Below are 20,470 nucleotides of genomic sequence, written 5' to 3'. Positions count from 1 at the left end.
AAGCAGGATGGGGAAGTGGAAGAGACTGCCAAGTTCTAATGAGCACCTTGGCTGCTGGAAGCCGGCACACCCGCCTGGCAACCGTGCTCACTGTGGGCGTGGGAGCCTCAGCAAATTCAAAGGCACCAGCCCTGAATCCAGGGAAGAAGATGCCACCTCCCTCTGATCCATCCTCAAAACCTTCCTGCCGTGATGCTGGGCACTAATGCCCACATCCATGCATAGACCTAAGTCTAAATCTTTGCTTTGGGGGGCAGCACCTGTGGCTCAAAGGAGTAAGGCACCAGCCCCATATACTGGAGGTGGTGGGTTCAAATCCGACCTCAGCCAAAAACTGCAAAAAAAAATCTTCGCTTTGGCAACCAGACAATTGTGATTTCCCAGTGCCTCTAATTGTCACTTACCGCTGAGTTTTCACTAAAGGTGACTATCTTTTTCACACCAGCATAAAGTATAAGCATCATTAATCAAGGGTCAGGTGCAGTGGCTAATACCTATAATCCCAGCAGTCTGGGAGGCCGAGCCATGTGGCTTTCTAAGCTTAGGAGCTGGAGACCAGCCTGAGCAAAAGAAAGACGCCATCTCTACAGAAAATAGAAAAACTAGCCGGGCGTGGTGGCAGGCGCCTGTAGTCCCAGCTACTTGGGAGGCTGAGGCAGGAGGATCACTTGAGCTCAGGAGTTTGAGGCCAGCTTGAGCAAGAGTGAGACCTCATCTCTTAAAAAAGAATCGCTTGGGCAGAGCAAATAGGTGGCAGAGCAAATTCTCAGGGTAGCCACTGCCATGCCAGACAAGCAGATGACAACTGCCTCTGTGCGTCCTTCACGGGAGCCCCATTGCAGGTGGTCAGAAGCCGTGGATTTGTAAATCCCAGCGTGCAGGGTCAAATGAGTTCATGCAGTCATTCAACAAACACCTCCTGCACCCCTCATCTGAGCCACTTAAGTTCCGGGTGCCAGGTGGGCAGCGATGGAGAACAGAAGGGTGTTTTCAGGGAACAGAGGCCCCTTCGACGGCAGTACAGTGTATGTGACATGCACGGGCACTCTTGGGAGGGTCTGCACGCAGCTTGGTTTCAGAAAAGCCTTCTGCGGAGGCCAGTGAGTCCGACTGGGTCTTACGGGATGGCTGGCACAAGAGGGATGGAGGGGACAGAAATGTGAGCAGAGGCCAATGCTGGATAAAGTTGGAAGAAGGAAGAGGTAAAGGCCAAGGTGGGGACAGCTGCAGGGGGCATCAAGCATCTTATTAACAGGGATGAACTTCATGTTTTTATCACTCCAAATTCATGCATCGAAATCCTAAACCACACTGGGATGCCATTTGGAGATGGATCGTCTGGGACTGAAGATGGGATCTTCACGGTATGGCCCGTATCATGGGGATTAGATCCCTTGTAAGAAAAAGGGGAGACACCAGACCTCACCCCCTCTCTTTCACTCTCTCTCTCTCTCTGCTAATCATCAGAAGATGCAGCAGGAAGGTGGCTATCTGCAAGCCAGGGAGAAAGTCCTCCCCAGAACCCACCCACGCTGGTGCCGTGATCTCCGTTTTCCAGTGTCCAAAACGGTGAGAAGGTAAACATCAGCTGTTTAACCCACCAAGCCCATGATACTTTGTTATCCCAGCCCCAGTGGATTTGGACAGCACGGTGACCAATTCTCCAGACTCAGGGACTAGCCAGCGTTTGCCATGTTCCTTGGTGACACGAATGAAAACAACTCTGCCAACCTCAATCTGACAGCGTCCAAGGATCTGCACCTGCTTTTTTTTTCTGAGACAGAATCTCACTATGTTGTCCTCAGTAGAGTGCTGTGGCATCACAGCTCACAGCAACCTCCAACTCTCAGGCTTAAGCCATTCTCTTGCCTCAGCCTCCCAAGTAGCTGGGACCACAGGCGCCCCCCACGACACCCAACTATTTTTTTGTTGTTGTTGTTGCATTTGTCTAGCTGGCCTGGGCTGGGTTCGAACCCGCCACCATCAGTGTATGTGGCTGGCGCAGTAACCACTGCCAAGCCAGCCCCCGTTTCTTAAGGATGTAGAGACCCTGAAAATAACATTTTCTCCACTAAAAAGCCACCTGCCCATGGATGGGTGAAAGAAGTGGTGTTAGAACGCTGTTGCATGTAAACAAATAAATCTCTAGCTTTGTAGCTCAGAATAGAGGGCGGATGTGCTCTGATGTGGATGGACTTCCACGCGGTTTAATTTGCAGACTGTCTGTATTCCAAAGCCAAATTAGAATACGAGGTTGGCCAATCAAGCTCGTAAACTCATTCTAGAAAAAGGGTCCCTGCTGAATATCATTATGGTCACCTTCTAAGTACTCCCCTTGGGAAGCTATGCCTCAATGCCGAGCCTAGGTGGCAAATGATTGAAAAAAAAAAAAAATTGAGGCTTGGCACCCATAGCACAGTGGTTATAGCACCAGCCATATACACCATCGCTGGCGGTTTCAAACCCAGCCCGGGCCAGTTAAAACAATAACGACAACTGCAACAAAAAATTTTTCCTTTTGTTTCATTTTGATTCCTTCTCTCCTTCCTTCCTTTTCTTTTCTTTTCTTTTTTTTTTTGCCGTTTTTGGCTGGGGTCGGGTTTCAACCTGCCACCTCCGGTATATGGAGCCAGTGCCCTACTCCTTTGACCCACAGGCACCGCCCATTGATTCCTTTATTTCTACCAAAAAAAAGATAAAAATAAATTCTATAAAGAGAAAGTACATGCATGTGTTTAAAGTCTGAGTCATTTTTTGTAACGACCGAAATTTAAATCTTTTCTGTGAAATCTCCCTAGAGAAGAAATATGGGTTGATAGCCCAGCTAACCAATTCTGTTTTTGCAGTGGTTGTTTTTTCCTTTTTTCCCCCACTGCAGACCTGTGACTGTGTCTAATTTATTCATACACATTGCTGTAGATTTGCCTTTCCAAGCCCCCTGTCATAATGTGGTAGGGGAAGAAGAAAAAAAAATTGCAAAAACCTTTAAACTCTTCTGCTAAGTAGGATATGTGGATGAGAAAGAGGGAGGGGAAAAAAAAAAACAGTTATGAGAACAGTTCCTAAATCCCCAAAGAAGCTAGACTGATGCCAAACAGACCCAAAGAAGAGAAAAATACAGCTTGAACTTTTCTGGGCATAGATTGTCGTGACTAAAAATGCTGTTTTTATTTATGTTGATTGTGTGGTGTTTGGGGTCTGTTTTATCTGCGGCATCTTTGTAAAGCTGTTGTGAAGATGGGCTAAATTCTGGCCAGGTAGGTGTGTAGATGTGTGTGCATTTATATATGGGGAACATGCTCTTAAGGCAACCAGCAGGTGAAAGGGGTAGTCCGGGAAAGCAGTCATTGTGTGCAGAAAGGCACTTCCTTCAAAGTTCCCTGACCACAAAAAGCAAGGAGGCTCAGACACCTGCTTCCCAGTGCCTATAATTGTCACATCATTATGTGGCAGAGCAAATTGTCGGGGCAGCCACAGGCATGCCACCCAAGCAGATGACAACGGCCTCTGAGCGTCCTTCCTTCACGGGAGCCCCACTGCAGGTGGTCAGAAGCCATGGATTTGTAAATCTCAGCTGGCAGGGTCAAATGAGTTCATGTATTCATTCAACAAACACCCCATGCACCTCTCTTCTGAGCCACCTAAGTGCCGAGGGCCAGGTGTGCAGCAATGGAGTGAATGAATCTTGAGAACATGACGCCACGGACAGAAACCGGACTCTAAAGGTGTCCATTTATAGGAAACGCCCCGAATTGAAAAACCCACAGGGACAGACAACAGACTGGAAGTTGCCAAGGGGTGTGGGAAGGTGGGGGATGCTGTTAACACTCCAGTTATATACCCTCAAATTGGTCGCTTGAGGCCCTATCCTCCAGCCTCTTGGAATACGACCGCATTTGGAAATAGGGTCCTTGTGGCTGAGATTAGGGGAAAATGAGGTCAGACTGGAAAGCGGTGGGGTTGCCAACACCTTGATCTCCAAGTTCCAGCCTCGGAATGGTGAGAGAATCAATTTACCTCAATGAAGGCCCTCTGGGTGTGCGAGTTTGTTACCGCAGCTCAACAGAATCTCCTTTTGAGGTGACAAAACTGTCTTGCAGCTTGATAGAGGTGGTGGTCATATAACACAGGGGATGTGCTAAGTGTCCCTAAAACACTCACTTTATTCATTTATCTTTTCTTTTCTTTTTTTTTTTTGAGACAGAGTGTCAAGCTGTCTCCCTGGGTAGAGTGCCGTGGCGTCGCAGCTCACAACAACCTCTAACTTTTGGGCTTAAGCAATTCTCTTGCCTCAGCCTCCCAAGGACCCGGGACTACTGGCGCCTGCCGCAATGCCCGGCTATTTTTTTTTTGTTGCAGTTGTCATTGTTTTAGCTGGTACCACCCCATGCTCACTTTAAAAATGATATGTAATTTTCACCTCCTTAGGTTAAAAAAAAAAAAAGTTTCTCGAGCAAGCTGAAATTATTAGGTTAAACGGTTCAACTCAGGAAATCTTTGCAGGTGAAATGAAGGTGCAAATTCAGTGCTGATATTTCCACCCTGCCTGACACGGGCTGGGCACTGCTTTGAGAATTTGAGGTGTAGGAAGACAACAGCAGACCAGCTTTTTTGTGTAAGCCTCAGTGTTAAATACGTGTGTCTTTGGAAAAGATGTGGAATCCCTGCCATGTGTCTGTGTGTCCCAACCAGACGTTATTTATGAGCATTGAAATCAGAGTTTCCCATTCTTTGTATTCATCACAAACTATCATCATTTTTTTTTTTTAATATACTTTTTGGCTGGGGCCAGGTTTGAACCCTCCACCTCCAGAATAATGGGGCCGGCGCCCTACTCCTCGAACCACAGGGATCACCCCATTCTTTTCAGTTTTAAAATTGATTTAGACATACAAAGACATTGTTAGCCTAAGAACAATACCAAACCAGGCAGCCGGTGCAGCTGCCTCCCAGGTGGCTTGTGACAAGTGCCTTGCTGACATCTGAGCTGAGTGGCCCCCTGAGACCTGGTGATGTGTCTGTTTAGCTGAGTGACGATGAGGCACAAAGTGGGTACAATACTGTCCCAAAGCCAGACGTCCAGCTGGTGAGGCAGTGAGCACAGGGACGGCTTGGGTGCCAATCCCTAAAACTACTAGCACAGTTTCTGAGCACAGACATGAGAAGATCCATAATTCACAGCTGGCACCTCTGAGCCACCTTGTCCGCAAGTCAGGTGATTTGTGCTGGGAGCGCACAGAGGTATGAACACACCCCATCTCTGTGCAGACAGAGATTCACGTGAAACTCAGCCTTTGCGGCAGGTGGTAGCTCTTAACGGAGACACGGCGAAGCTTCTCCATGAAACCACTTTTCCTGGGATGATGACTTTAAGAGGTTTACATTATTCTGCCCATGCTGCTGGGGACACAATGATGACACCCTCATTTTTCAGCAGAGGTGAGTTTATGGATGACACATCAATCTTGTTTGGCATATTGGAGCTTTTACACTTTATAAGATTAGCCCTGAATCCAAGCAGAGCCCTCTCCCAGCTTGCACAGAAAAAAGCCCTGGGGGCAGCCTGTAGGCTGTCGCTGCCCTAGATGGGGAAAAGTCTTAACTGACGGCAGGGGGGAGAACAACCCTTGGCTTTCACTTACTTCGACCCCACCAGGGAGTACAGAAGGATGTCCTCGTCTACAAAGCAGTTTCACTTGTTGAGCCCAGCTCTCATGTCAGAACCGTTCAACCTGTGGAAGGACAGTACACATAGCTAGCAAGTATGTAGCGTTCAACCTACAGGAAACCCAAGAGGACACAGGGGAGTATCTGAATCCAGGGAGAATCTGGAATAGAGAAAATCTGGATTCAGAGAAATAACTGGACACAGGGACTATCTGGATGTAGGGATAAAGTTGATTCAGAGGACTATCTGGATGCAAGGAGAATCTGGATGCAGGGAGTATCTGAATGTAGGGATAATCTGGATATAGAGTGTCTGGGTACAGGGAGAATCTGGATGCAGTGAGTATCTGAATGTAGAGAGAAGCTCAGTGTAAGGAGTATCTGGATGCAGGGAGTATCTGAATGCAGGGAGAATCTCAATGTAAGGAGTTTCTTGATGCAGGGAAAATCTGGATGCAGGTAGTATCTGGTGTAGGGAGAATCTTGATGTAAGGAGTATCTGAATGTAGGGAGAATCTGGATGCAGGGAGTATCTATCGTACAGATAATCTTGATGTAAGGAGTATCTGGATATAAGGAGTATCTGAATGTAGGGAGAATCTGGATGCAGGGAGTGTCTGGATGTAGGGAGAATCTGGATATGGGGAGTATCTGGATGCAGAGAGAATCTCGATGAAAGGAGTATCTGAATGTAGGGAGAATCTGGATGCAGGGAGTATCTGGTGTAGTGAGAATCTGGATGCAAGGAGTAGCTGAATGTAGAGAGAATCTGGATGCAGGGAGTATCTGGTGTAGTGAGAATCTCGATGCAAGAAGTGCCTGAATGTAGGGAGAATCTGGATGCAGGGAGTATCTGGCTGGAGGAGAGAATCTTGATCCGGAGAGAATCTGGATTCAGGGAGTATCTGGGTAGAGGAATGTATCTCCATAGAACCGAGTATTTAGACCTGAAGGAGGACCTGACCTCACGTGACAGATAAAAAGAAAAGGCCCAAAGAAGAAACCTCAGAAACTGAAGTGCCAGGGCCGTTCATGTGTCTTCGAGCCCCAGGGAAAGGAACTTAGAATAGCTCCCACTAAACTCCACAGCTGTCTCCAAAATCCGACCCTGCCATAAAACATCTACATAAAAAAAGTAACTTGGTTTCCAAATTCTTTTTTATTAGCCTGGTATGAAAAAAAATATATATCCTCACAAATGAAAGAGATGTTGAAGAAAACTGATGGAAGGCTTGCCTTATATTTAACACCAATTAAAAAAAAAAAAAAGTTGATGCTACCATGGAAGTTTCAAGGTAGGCGTAATCCATGAGTGGCCCAGACTTCCAAGTGGTGGTACCTTGGGGAGGGGCTGATGTTCAAAGTATGGGGACTTTATAAGGGTCAGCTCTTCACATCACATGGGAAGTCCCCCAAGGGCCTTGGAGAACGTTGCGTACAAGGCCCCTCTTGGATGTAAAACTCATCGTTAGTAAACATCGTCTGCCTGGAGACAGCTGGCAAAGGCGTCTCAAGATTAACACAGAAAATCAACAGAAAGGCCTCGTGTGTCGCCCCTCTGGCAGGTGTATTTCCGGAGGAGCCTGAAGCAGGTGTTAGGATCCCAGTCAGCGCTGCTTTTCAGACCATCTTCTACTTCTCTAAGAGAGTCTGTTGAACTGTTGAACAGAAAGAAAAAAAAGTCATTTCTGTTTCCCCAAACAGATACATGGATATGTTCCTCTGGTGTGGGCGGGCTTGATTGCCATATAACACGAACAAGTTCAAAACTCATCACCAAAGAAAACCCTACATCTAACATGCTCAAAAACTCAAAAAAAAAAAATCTCATTGAACGATGCCTTACATGTGTAGGAAAAAAGGGGGTTAGCAAAGGAATTCAGGGGAGAAAGCAAGAAAAGGCACATCCTGCCAACAACTTCTCAAACACACTCATGAATATCTGTGATTGACCAGATTTCAGAATAAATTTTCCAAATGAAATGATGCCACCTAAAAAAATCACTTTACAACAACGGGGAGCTTAGATTTTTCCGGTTCATTCATGTCATTTTAGAATTATATTTTGTATGACAGTCTTAGAATTATTTTTAGAGGAGGAAGGTGAGGTTTGGGTAACAGAATTCAGGGGAATGTTATTTTCCGTCGGAATGGGCTGGCAGAAAATGCCGGAAAGCCAAACCTTTAATGAGCTGTAAGTCCCCCCAACCCCACCAACACACAAGGCCAGCCACCTTCAAAAACCAATAGTAAGAATTAAAGAAATCTCCCTTCTAGATTTAAGACAAGAGTGTGTTTCAAACATCGCTTCCTGATTTGAGTCAGTTAACTACACTCCAACTTCCGAAAAGTTTCCTTTGTTTTTTTTTTTGTTGTTGTTGTTTTTAGAAATTCAAAATAATTCTGAAAATGTGCTTAAAGATTCAGCTCCATTTGACAGCCATCCTGTTAAATAAATGTTGCCTCTGTTGGGCAAGGGAGGTTTCCAACTTCCAAATAAATAAGAGCAAAAAAAGACACAAGATTTGTTAATCAATATTGTTTTGCAGAGAGACATAGGCATGTTGGAGTCTTCCCTGAGGAGTTTCTCTATTGCCTCCCAGATGACCCTCTCAAAAGCAAGTTGTAAAAAAACACATTGAACATCATGAAACTGAATCTGGGGTTGGAGTGCGTGGGTGAAGGGGACAAAATCTAAACACTCCCCGGTGTACCTGACCTTACCAGGTGGCTCTGCGTTGGTGTTCCGATGGTTCTGCAGGTCCACATCGCCTTGCTCCACTAAAAACAAGAAGAAAACACACCGACGGCTCAGTATGGCCGAGAACTCGCTCCTTAAAATGTACACAAAATACACTCGGGGGGTTGGGGGGTGTCAGGTTAATGCTACTATTTCTGGAACTAGACATCTCAATTGTAAAGTCCGAGGCCATCTGGGGACACTGGGTCTGTCCAGTGCACATTTTTTTTTTTTTTTGAGACAGAGTCTCGCTTTGTCACTGTCTGTAGAGTGCTGTAGCATCATAGCTCACAGAAACCTCAAATTCCTGGGCTTAAGCAATTCTCTTGCCTCAGCCTCCCAAGTAGCTGGGACTACAGGCGCCCGCCACAATGCCCGGCTATTTCTTTTGTTGTTGTTGCAATTGTCATTGTTGTTGTTTAGCTGGCCCAGGCTGGGTTCAAACCCGCCAGCTTTAGTGTACGTGGCCGGCGTCCTACCCACTGAGCTATGGGCACTGCCACACTTTTTTCTCTTAATGTCTTCAGTATAGTGTATAATGTGTATATCATATATATATATTTTTTTTTTTTTGAGAGAGAGAGAGAGAGTCTCAGTCTGTCACCGTTGGTAGAGTGCTGTGGCATCATAGCTCACAGCAACCTTCAGCTCTTGGGCTTAGGTGATTCTCCTGCCTCAGCTTCCCAAGTAGCTGGGCTACAGGCACATGCCACAGTGCCCAGCTATTTTTAGAGACAGGGTCATGCTCTTGTTCAGGCTGGTCTTAAACCTGTGAGCTCAGGCAATCCACCTGCCTCAGCTGGGATTACAGGTATGAACCACGGTGCTCAGCTGTTCAGGGCACATTTTGATGCTCACGAGGGAGGGCCTGATAAGGATTTGCCCACACACAGTGCAGGTATTAAGGTAATCCAGAGTTTTCTTTCTAGTTTAAAGGTGACTTTCTTGTCCTTAAACATGGCTATCTGTGCAAGGAGACCCCTGTGTTAAGAAAGTCGACGCATGTCTCTATGAAAACAAGGTTCTGACTTCTGTGTGTCCTCCAAATGATTTAAAAACAAATAAAGTTAAGAGACTCTCACCAGATTAGCATCTTTTTAATAACTGGAACTGAAAAGGTAATTTTTTTTTCCTTACACCCTAAATATGGCACTTTACGTAGTATGTGGGGTGAAACAGAAAGGCAGAGATTCAGACCACCACGAAGGGCTGCCCTTGTCCATCCAGAAATGGATGGACAAGGGGGCATCATCTAGCCTGTTTGGTTTGTTTGCTCACCATCCCTCCCCTGGCCCGTGTCTTATCTTGTTTTTATTTGCAAAGGTTTCATTTGATCCTGCAATCCCATTACTAGACATCTACCCAGAAAGGGAAAAAGAAATCCTTTTATCACAAGGACATTTGCACTGGAATATTTATTGAAGCTTAATTTACAATTGCCAACATGAGAATCCACCCAAGGGGCTGTGAACGCAGGAATGCATTAATAAACTGTGGTATACGTGCACCGTGGAATGCTCTTCAGTCATAAAAAAAGATGTAGACTTTACATCTTTTGCACTGACCTGGATGGAGCTGAAACATATCCTTCCATCACAAGAATGGAAAAGCTAATATCCAAGGTACTCAATACTAACAGAAAGCCAACAGACCATCTTCAGGGGTCCTCAAACTACGGCCCGTGGGCCACATGAAGCAGTGTGATTGTATTTGTTCCCGTTTTGTTTTTTTACTTCAAAATGAGATATGTTCAGTGTGTATAGAAATTTGTTCACAGTTTTTTTTTTTTTTTTAAACTATAGTCTGGCCCTCCAACAGTCTGAGGGAGAGTGAACTGGCCCTGTGTTTAAAAGGTTTGAGGACCTTTGCACCCACACAACAGAAAAACTCAAATCAATTCTAGATACGGAAGAGGGAAGGGAGGGGATGGTTAAGCTCCCACATAACGGGCACAATGTGAGGGTACGTGACACACTGCCGGGGTCCCCGCAGGACAATAGCTGAAACTTTACCTAACCAATGTGCACCTTGTGACCTAACCATTTGTACCCCCCTATTAAGCTGAAATAAACATGAAAATATTATAAACACACCTTGACATTAACACAATTGTCTCCCCACATACAGGTGATAGAGCTTCTCTAAGCCAGCAGAATTCAAAATGCATGACAGATGTACAGATAAAATATATTTATTTCTTTCCAGCATGGTTACAAAGGAACATGGGAGCTGTGGATTTCGTCAGAGAAAGCAAGCAGACAGTTAGCTCACGGAATCGGGGGCAACACACTTCCTGCTCACAAGGCTTTCGTATTTATAAAGCTGCACTGTCTGTGGTTCCAGAGAAAAGTATATGTGTGGTTCACTGACCATTTGTATGAAACAGATTCCATGATCTGAAACACTCTCCCCAGCCAACATCCACGTGAAGGGGCCAAACTTTTACACTTTCACAATTTTTTTTTTTTTTTAAGAGAAGAAAGAGAGAGAGGCAAGTATTCAAAAGGTATGTAAAAGTGAGCAAATGGTCATGGTGAGACATTTTAAATTGGCATTCATTTCAGAAGTTAAAGAAGTTCTCCCTACCAAGGCAAAAACAAAACAAAGGCTAACAAATGCCTTTTTAGCAAATGCTAGAAAAGGCAAAAAGTTATTCTTCTTACTCTTTTCATGGTATGGACCATGGCAAAAAAAAAAAGTCAGTCTACTTTTAAGGGAGGAAAAAAAACCCCCACTGGAAATGATAAATATTCCAAGAGCAAAACCAGGCAGGGGAAAAGTTCCAACACCCTGGACCATGCAGGAGGAGAATGGCTTTCATGAGATGCACCTCCCAGCCATCTATGCTGTCCTTCCCATTAAAACATGCACAAGAGACCACACACACAGCGTCTCAGAAACCAAATTAAAATAATTCTTGCTGCTTCTTTCAAGGGTAGTAACCATCTGCAGCACTTAGAAGAGGTAAGCAATGCAACTTTTTTCCCGTGTATCCTCTGGGAACTTGTGCACACACATGTAGATTTCTATAGCATGTGCTCAGCTTCCAGAGAGGAAAGGAGGGAAGGAAGGAGAGAGGAAAGGAGAAGGAAGGAAGGAAGGAAGGAAGGAAGGAAGGAAGGAAGGAAGGAAGGAAGGAAGGAAGGAAGGAAGGAAGGGAGGGAGGGAGGGAGGGAGGGAGGGAAGGAGGGAGGGAAGGAGAAAAGGAAGAAAGGAGGGTGGAAATCTTTTAACCACACCCCGGGACCAACGGCCAGCAGCATCTTAACTTTAAGGAAGAGTTAGGACCAAAATCTGGGGGACGCACATCTTTGATTCCAACTTAGTCCTAGTTCCTATAAGGGCCCACACCACAGAACGCTGGATGGCATCACAATTAAGCCACCTGTCCTAACTCTGAGCCTGCTACGACCTTCCAGAGAGGTGATGCTTCATTTCAGCAAGAGGTGGAATAAAGAAAAGTAAAAGGAGTAAGAAAACAAAAAAGAAATAAGAAAAAAAAAAAAGTAAAAGAAATTAAAAAGAGAAAAGAATCAGAAAAAAAAAGTAGTATGTGATAGTAATAAGAATAAAGAAAGGAGGAAAGAAGAAAAAAAGAAAGGAGAAAAACAAGAACTAAAACTAAAAGAAACAAAAAAAGAAATGGAGCCGTGCCTGTGGCTCAAGGAGTAGGGCGCCGGCCCCATATACCAGAGGTGGTGGGTTCAAACCCAGCCCCAGCCAAAAACTGCAAAAAAAAAAAAAAAAAAAAAAAGAAACTTTTAACAAGTTAAAGAAATTCAAAAAGGAAAGGAAGCAAAAAAAGTAAAGAAGTAATATATAAAAGAATTAAGAAAATGAGAAAAGTAAAAGAGGGCGGTGCCCGTAGCTCAGTGGGTGGGAACCAGCCACCTACACCCAGGCTGGCTGGTTTGAACCAGGCCAGGCCAGCTAAAACAATGACAACTGCAACAGAAAAATGGCCGGGCATTGTGGCGGGCACCTGTAATCTCAGCGACTTGGGAGACTGAAGCAAGAATATCACTTAAGCCCCAAAACTGTAGGTTGCTGTGAGCTGCGATGCCACCGCATTCCATGGAGGGCAACATAGTAAGACTGTCTCAAAAAAAAAAAAATAAATAAATAAAAAAGTAACATAAAAGAAATAAGAAAAACTAAATAAGAAATTAAGTAAAAGAAATAAGAAACAAAAGAAAAGTAATAATAAAAAAAGAAATAAGAAGGAAAAATAAAAAAGGAAATAAATAGAAAAAAAGAAATGAAAACAAAAATAAGTAAAAGAAATAAGAGTAAAGAAATAGGGAGGGAAAAAAAAAAAAGAAACAGAATTTAAAACAATGAAAATCATGCCCAAGAACAAGATGGTGGGATTTGCAAAGGGCAGGATGATGCAGGTGTAATTTCGGGGAGGCAGAAGGACCCAGCCCTCAGGCGGGCACAACATCCGAACACACCCATTCTGGACACCCCTTAAACTGAAAAGGTCATGAGGGCTGGGGGGTATTTCTAAACTCGTGGAATTTTTTTTTCCTAAAAAGTGAGATGTGTAACTATTTGTTAAAACAGGTCAGAGGGCTAGGTAAGAATTGCCATGTCAGGGGAAATGGAGTGAGACGCAAACCACTCAATACCCACTGCCAGGTTCCCCTTCACCCTCCCTCTCCTGCCAGGTGAAGACCTCTCACCATAGGCCTTTGTCCCAGGACACCTCAGGGGCCAGGCGGCCACCACCCCCAGCTTGCTCCCTTGTCAGGAATGGACTCGGTAAGGACGAGCCTCATTCCTACAGGGAAGCTGCCCGCCTGTTTCTTTCTGTTGGGTTTCAGAAAATCTGCATTTATCTTTATTTCCCAAGGTCACCTGTGCAGTAATATAATATAATATGATTTAATCTAATGGGCCTCCATGCACGGAGGACAAAGGCTTGTGGGGCCCAGGGTGTGACATGTGCTGCGTGAGAATCAGTCACGCTGGGAGCGGCTAGCGGTGGGGGGGGGGGGGACAGCGGCAGGTGCGGCTGCTTTAGGAGACAGACAACTATCGGTCAGGATGCCCTCCAGGCCTGCACCGGGCTCTCTGCTCATCCCTGGGTCTTCACTGCATCTGAAATGGAAGGTTGAAAAAGAAAAACAAAAAAAGGATAATAAAAAAGTAAACTTGTGACAGGTCCACGTTGGAGGTGTGCTGGGACCCCAGGTGACAGCAAGAGGGGTTAGGAAGGCAGCTCAGGGCTCAGAGGAGGGTGAGAAGTGGGGACTGGAGTTTAAGAGGAAGGGAGGGAGGGAGAGAAGGAAAGAGAACGGGAGGGAGGAAAGGAGGGAGACAGGGAGGAAGGGAGGGAAGGAGAGAGAAAAGGAGGGGTGGAGAGAAGGAAGGAGAGAAGGAAGGAGAGATAAAGAGGGAGGGAGAGAGGGAGGGAAGGAAGGAGGGATGGAGGAAGGAAGGAAGGAAGGAGAGAGAAAGAGGGAGGGAGGGAAGGAAGGAGGGAAGGAGTAAGGAAGGAGAGAGAAAGAGGGAGGAAGGAAGAAAGGAAAGAGGGAAGGAGGAAAGAAGGAAGGAAGGAGAGAGAAAGAGGGAGGGAGGGAAGGAAGGAAGGAGGGAAGGAGGAAAGAAGGAAGGAAGGAGAGAGAAAGAGGGAGGGAGGGAAGGAAGGAAGGAGGGAAGGAGGAAAGAAGGAAGGAAGGAGAGAGAAAGAGGGAGGGAGGGAAGGAAGGAAGGAGGGAAGGAGGAAAGAAGGAAGGAAGGAGAGAGAAAGAGGGAGGGAGGGAAGGAAGGAAGGAGGGAAGGAGGAAAGAAGGAAGGAAGGAGAGAGAGGGAGGGAGGGAGGGAAGGAGGGAAGGAAGGAAGGAAGGAAGAAGGGAAAGGAGGTTAGGAAAGAAGGAAAGAGGAAGACAGCCTGTGTCAGCCACCTGAAGCCTCCTGGAATGCACTATTAGACCAGGACCTGGTAACCAGCCAGCCGTGGCCCCAGAGGGAGAAGGACCCACACACCGAGGGTCAGAGTGTCATTAACACCAAGTGCCAACAACCCAAAGCTGGGCTCCACGTGGTCAGTGGCCTCATCCAGTTCCTTGAGGCCGAGACACACACGTGTGCGCGCGCACACACACACACACAGGCAAAGACACAGCCCCTGAGCTCGCAGAAGAAGCAGCTTCAACAGGCCACTGTGGATCACGCGGATGAAAACTAACCAGAGCCGGGTGCCCCAAACTCCCCCCAGCAGAAGTGAGAGGCAGAGCCATGAGGTGCTGCAGCCGCAGGTGCACGTGTATGTCTGATCAGAACAGAACCCTGAAAGCTTTCAGAAAATTCACAGCAAGACGCACACAGCTTGGATCAAGCTACTGTTCTGTTGGGAAGACTCGGTCCTGCCCCACCCACTTGCCCCAATCGTGCAAATTTAACAGACACCACAAATCTCAAGGCAATGACCTGGTCCCAGAAAAATCTGCCTGTCTCAGTAACCAGACAATTAATCTTTCAAACACATCCTGGAAAAAGTGCTATGTACCTCACTGCTGAGTGTCACGATGGTCACCAAATGGCCAAGGCATTGCTTTGAGGGTGTAGGGTGAGTTCTCAAACTTGATCGTCAGACCTCATATGATGACAGCTCGGACGGTCATTCCAGGAAAACAGTCCCAAAATTGCTTTGAAGGATGGACTAGGCGGTCACATCGCTGCATATCTTCCCAAGGGAAGCATCTTAAACGTGACCGTAGTGATATTCAGCAATGAAGCATTTACCACTTTTTCTAGGATGAGTTTGCAAACTTAATTGTCAAACCCACAAGGCTGTTCTTGCAAAATAAGGGTTTTCCCTGAAACTATGCTGTGACTTGCCACACACACGTCCTTCTCACGAAATCTCCAAGCTCAACACCAGTGTTGGCTCATCTTTTTTTTGAGACAAAGTCTCACTTTGTCACCCTCAGTAGAGTGCCGTGGCGTCACAGCTCACAGCAACCTCAAACTCTTGGGCTCAAGCGATTCTCTTTCCTCAGCCTCCCAAGTAGCTGGGACTACAGGCACCTGCCACAACGCCTGGCTATTTTTTGTTGCAGTTGTCTTTGTTGTTTAGCTGGCCCTGGGCTGGGTTTGAACCCGCCAGTTTCAGTGCACATGGCTGGCGCTGTAACCACTGTGCAACGGGCACTGAGCCAAGTGTTGGTGCATCTTAAAATCACCGTGCCAGAAAGGAATCACCACCCATAGAGGAACTCTGTTATGACATCTTTATGCTCCCGCATCCCAAGATGCAACAAATCAGTTCCATTGCTGGTCATGAAACCATGTAAGGGAGATAAACAGTTGCACTCATTTCATTTTTCAGGTTTAAAACCCAAACTATGTGTGAGAGTAGGCAGACCAATATTCTTGTAAAAGAATTGGGTCCTTGGTGTTTATAGAATAACACCTGATTTTTCTTTCTGGGTTAACATTGGCATTTGTATGGCTGGAGACAAAAATTCCTATACATGGAAATCTAAATGGCCAGCCTGTTCCTCTTGTGATGGCTGCTTCATTTTATTTTAGCTGTTTGGCCTTTTTTTCTGTGATGTATTTACACATCAAGATAATGACTGCCCAAATACGAAAAAGTACACCAATATGTAAAGTGGCACCTGTTGTTAATTTGACGTCAGAAAAATAAAAGATGGTAAAAAATACTTTCAATAATACAAGTTGAATCCTAAGCTTCCAGAGCCAACTTTTCAGGAAGGCTGCTTTTAGCTTTTGAAAATAAAAATCTAAGGAAACTCTTGCTGTGAGCGACAACTTCTGTTTTTCATGCCAGCCCACCTCCGGCGATGAATTTAGAAAATGCTTCAACCACAGACCAACACTCAATGCTGAGGAGAGAAAAGACAGAAAACAATTTGTCCTCTTTCCAATTCTGTTTCCAAATTTTTGACCAAGTCGAGTCTGTGGAGAATCTTGGGGGAATCTCCCAACTTCATTTGTCTTGGAATATCAATATTGAATGCACCATAAGCTCCCACAGGTTCATAAATCCTGTGCACGTGAGGACAGAAACGCTTTGCAACCCCAGAATCCAATTCGGATGGATCCAAAGATGCTCAGAAAAATCACTCAGCTCAGAGCACTCGCCATTGTCTAGGATTTTGAAAAGAGCTAGAAAGTTCCAAATAAAACGCCTAAAATATTATGCATCCTCTCCTGACAAATTTCTCTGCCATGCTGAGTGAAACAGCGCTGGGGAAATTAAAAATGGAAGGGAAAGAGGTGTTTTGTGTTACTTTTTCTTCCCCCTGGGTTCTAACGGTGCATCTTCAATCAGCAGCTCCTCAAATGTGGTCATCTCTCCATTTGGGCAGCCCTTAACGCTGACCATTTCATTAACCAAAAGCCATTTCCTGAGTGCTGACCAGGTCGGAGACACAGAACTCTGCTTGGGAAGTGAGAGGCAATGGGCACCCAGCCCTGCTCCGTGTGCGGCAAAAGCTCAGCAGTAAACACCAGCAGCCTATTTTAGATCTTTGAAATCAAAAGCTATTTCGGACTCTCCACTTCAAGCTATAAATAAATGCTGTTTGACCATGTCAAATTCTGGAAGGATGGAGGATTTACAGTCCACCCCGCCCTTATGCTCTAATTGGGTCTCCCCTGGCATTTAGTTAAATCTTCCGGGAATCTCCTCAAAAGCTTCAGAAAAGGAACCAAAGTTGGGCAGGTGAGGTCAGGGATCAAGTATGAATAAGGACATAAGGTCACAGGGGGGTGACCCATTCACACACCCAGGGAGGCTCCTTCAAGGCCAGGATTAGTGGGATCCCCATAAGAGGAGGAAATCCTTACAGTACTCTGCATAGGGAGACTGTTAGCTGTGTTCAAAAGAGCAGGGCTTACTGGCTTCAGGGCGAATCGTAAATAATTTAGGGACCTGTGAGTATTTAGCTCCCCAAGAGCCAGATGCCAGAGTTTGGATATTTGTGGTGCTGAGTGTTATTCTCCGGATCCCCCTTTCCATGTTATATCCCATCCAAGAACCTTCTTGGTACACAGGCACCTGTGGGTATCTGGTTCCAGCACCCGGGGAACCACATGTGTTGGGTTTTGATTTTAACCCTCCTCCCAGGAAAAGGACACAGCACCCCCTGCTGCGAGGCTGTGTCAGGCTCTCAAAGTAGGTGAAGTAGGTGGCGGAGATTGCAAATGAGGGTGATGTAATTGTTGTGTGAAGTTTCTTGTGCGTGGGCAGTGTTGCAAAGTATAGGACTTGCTTTTGAAATTGAATAAAATAAAGGTCTATGCTGGTGAGCAGCAAAGCTCTTTATTTCTCTCCAGCTTATATAGCTGGTGCTGCAGGGATACCCTGTTAACCACACAACTACCTTGTAACAATGGATTAACTCTTCTCTAGGGTCTGGTAGTCTACTGATTAACTGATAGACGTTCTTCTATGTTTTTTACTCTACCGAAAATAACTTTCTTTGAAAAACATGCTGTCGGCCGTTTACTCACATAAAGATAAGGTCACAGAGCATAGCAAGGGGAGAGGCTGCTTGAATGCCTGCTCTTTAGGCCCAAAACCAGCTGGAGGCTGTAAATTATCTTAAAAGAACACAGCCCGGACATTCCCAAGATATACTGTTGACTTGTATGCAAGTCCTCAGCCTCCAAGGCCAGCCATGAGTTATGGGAATTTTACCTCCTGCATACTCAGGCTATAGGTCTTTTTTGGGAGTTCTATCACAGTCTCTCCTAGACTGTGCCAAACAAGATTGTTTACTAGCTCAACTCTCAGACCGGCGGAGCCAAAAACACGCAGGCCTTTCGCCTATATGGAGTCCTTGCAGTGGAGTGCACCTTATACTCTTACACGCTCTGCTGGAAACTACTCAAGGCTGTCCCCACACCGCAGCCTCTGATCATCACAACAATTCTGCGCACAGTGTCTGCACCATCCTTTTCTCAGATTCCAGATGGGACACCTGAGCTCTGGGGCCGTGAGTCACCTGCCAGTGTTTACACAGCCACACACAAGGCAAAGCAGCAGGGCCAGGATGGAAGCCAGAAGCTCCAACCACAGAGTCTTAGCGATGTTGTGAACCATCAGCCAGCGTGCACATGTTTGGAGCCAGCCCAAGTTTTGTTTTTGCCTTTTAAAACAAAGCACAGTTTGCACAGGACCCACAGGAAGAGCCCTTACCGTTCTCTTTGAAGCACATTTTCTTTTTCTGGTAAGCGATGAAGCTGGAAATGGCTCCAGCCACGGCGACCACCACGGCCCCCACGATTCCGGAGATCATGCCAGGGGAGTCAGCTGCGGAAGGAGACACAGGACACGGACGCTGAGACACTTGCGGTATACAGGAGACTCAGCAGGATGGGTGGGGGACACACACAGCAGGTGTGAGATCACCAAGGTCGTGGGGAAATATGAGTGTGCCCACTGTTTTCTGAAGCCTGCAAATTGCACATTTTGAATGAAAAATAATAGAAACCCTCCCATTGTGTGCTGGGCTGGGCAGACACGCCGAGGTAGCAGTTTAGCAGAAGCAAGGCAGACACAGGGGAAGAGGGAGAGAGATAAAAAGACAGGGTTGTCAAGTCACAGGGAAGCAGGGAGACCTTCCTTTAGGGCTGAAGATTAAATAGAGTCCTGTCCCACCAGCTTCATCCTCCTTTATACCAGAGTTCTACGTCACTAAGACACTCCCCTGCGGCTGTGGGCTTCCATGCAAACCTTTTAACTCTCTTTTTTAAAAGTCATGCCAACAAGAATTCCTTTCTTTCTTTCTTTTTTTTTGTAGAGACAGAGTCTCACTTTATCGCCCTCCGTAGAGTGCCGTGGCGTCACACAGCTCACAGCAACCTCCAACTCCTGGGCTTGGGTGATTCTCTTGCCTCAGCCTCCCAAGTCGCTGGGACTACAGGCACCTGCCATAATGCCTGGCTATGTTTTTGTTGCAGTTTGGCCGGGGCCAGGTTTGGACCTGCCACCTTCGGTATATGGGGCCAGCGCCCTACCCACTGAGCCACAGGTGCTGCCCTCCAATAAGAATTCTTATGATGAGATGTGAATTTGAGGGATCTGGGCAAATTCCCTTAGAACCATAAGAGAGCGAAACTGCGCAGGCAAAGGCAGGAAGGCCCTCCTCCATCCCTGACACCTGCCCCCTGGGGTCTCAGAGGACCTTGGGGCAGCCCTCGCCTGGCTGAGTTATATGGCTGTTCCCCCAGAAGCAGCCTTTACAAGTCATCTTCCGTCTGTGCTGGCCTGGCATAAGCACTCATGAGGATTCCAGAGAAGTTTCAGCAGTGTGCCAGCAGCCTGCACCCCACCCAGGGGAAGAAGCAAAAGCTTGGGACCCCGAAAGCCGCCTTGGAGGGACCCCGTTCCCAAGCCCACCATGCTTCCCCCTAGATACGGCTCAAAGCCTCTTGCATGATAAGAAAGCCCAACCTGAATCAGAACAAACAAATTAACTTATTTTACATTACGTAGTGAGCTCTGCAATCAACATTCAGTATAACATTCAGTGTTCTCAGAATGAAATTTGCCCTTTTAACAAGACAATATATATATATGTATAATCCAAACAGTATAAAGTGCTCTGGAGTTGGATCAGTGTGTATCCTATGAAAAGCAATCTTTTAAAAGAAATAAACAATATTTTCTTTCTTTCTTTTTTTTTTTATTGTTGGGGATTCATTGAGGGTACAATAAGCCAGGTTACACTGATTGCAATTGTTAGGTAAAGTCCCTCTTGCAATCATGTCTTGCCCCCATAAGTGAAATATCTGTGCCTTTTTAATCAGAGTGTATTCCAATTGTGAAAGTACTGTTTATTTCCCCATATGGTGTCACAATTACAATACACTCTGATTAAAAATGCACAGATATTTCTTACTCACAATGAAAATCTCATATGTGGACATACATGAAAATAATGGCATGATTGAATTTCAGCAGAAGTAACTATTTATTTTACCTATTTATAATCAAAATACTTTTGTTTCATTTGAAGGTGTGTGTTAAAGATCCATTTTTGAGTTATGAGACAAGGATTTTATAACGACTTGAATTTTTAC

The 20,470-nt window shown here is 45.8% G+C and overlaps 1 protein-coding gene across 2 annotated transcripts in view; it reads right to left on the bottom strand.

The window, feature by feature from the left end:
• Positions 1-4,763: 4,763 nt before the first annotated feature.
• CD99 (CD99 molecule (Xg blood group)) overlaps positions 4,764-20,470 on the bottom strand; it is a 53,479-nt gene continuing 37,772 nt past the window's right edge. Inside the window, exons 8-10 of one of the 2 annotated variants that reach the window (XM_053579595.1) lie at positions 18,585-18,698; positions 8,392-8,448; positions 4,764-7,325 (exon numbers count right to left, since the gene is read on the bottom strand). In XM_053579595.1, the coding sequence (XP_053435570.1) occupies positions 7,300-7,325; positions 8,392-8,448; positions 18,585-18,698 (197 nt within the window). In that variant the 3' untranslated portion in view covers positions 4,764-7,299. Of the gene's footprint in view, positions 7,326-8,391; positions 8,449-11,581; positions 13,511-18,584; positions 18,699-20,470 lie in introns of those variants that run through there. The other variant, XM_053579596.1, reaches the window with a different exon arrangement.

This window comes from Nycticebus coucang, chromosome X, assembly GCF_027406575.1.
Source record: "Nycticebus coucang isolate mNycCou1 chromosome X, mNycCou1.pri, whole genome shotgun sequence".
Lineage (NCBI taxonomy): Eukaryota > Metazoa > Chordata > Mammalia > Primates > Lorisidae > Nycticebus > Nycticebus coucang.
Note: the sequence above shows the minus strand (reverse complement) of the source record. Positions and strands in the feature narration are given on the sequence as shown.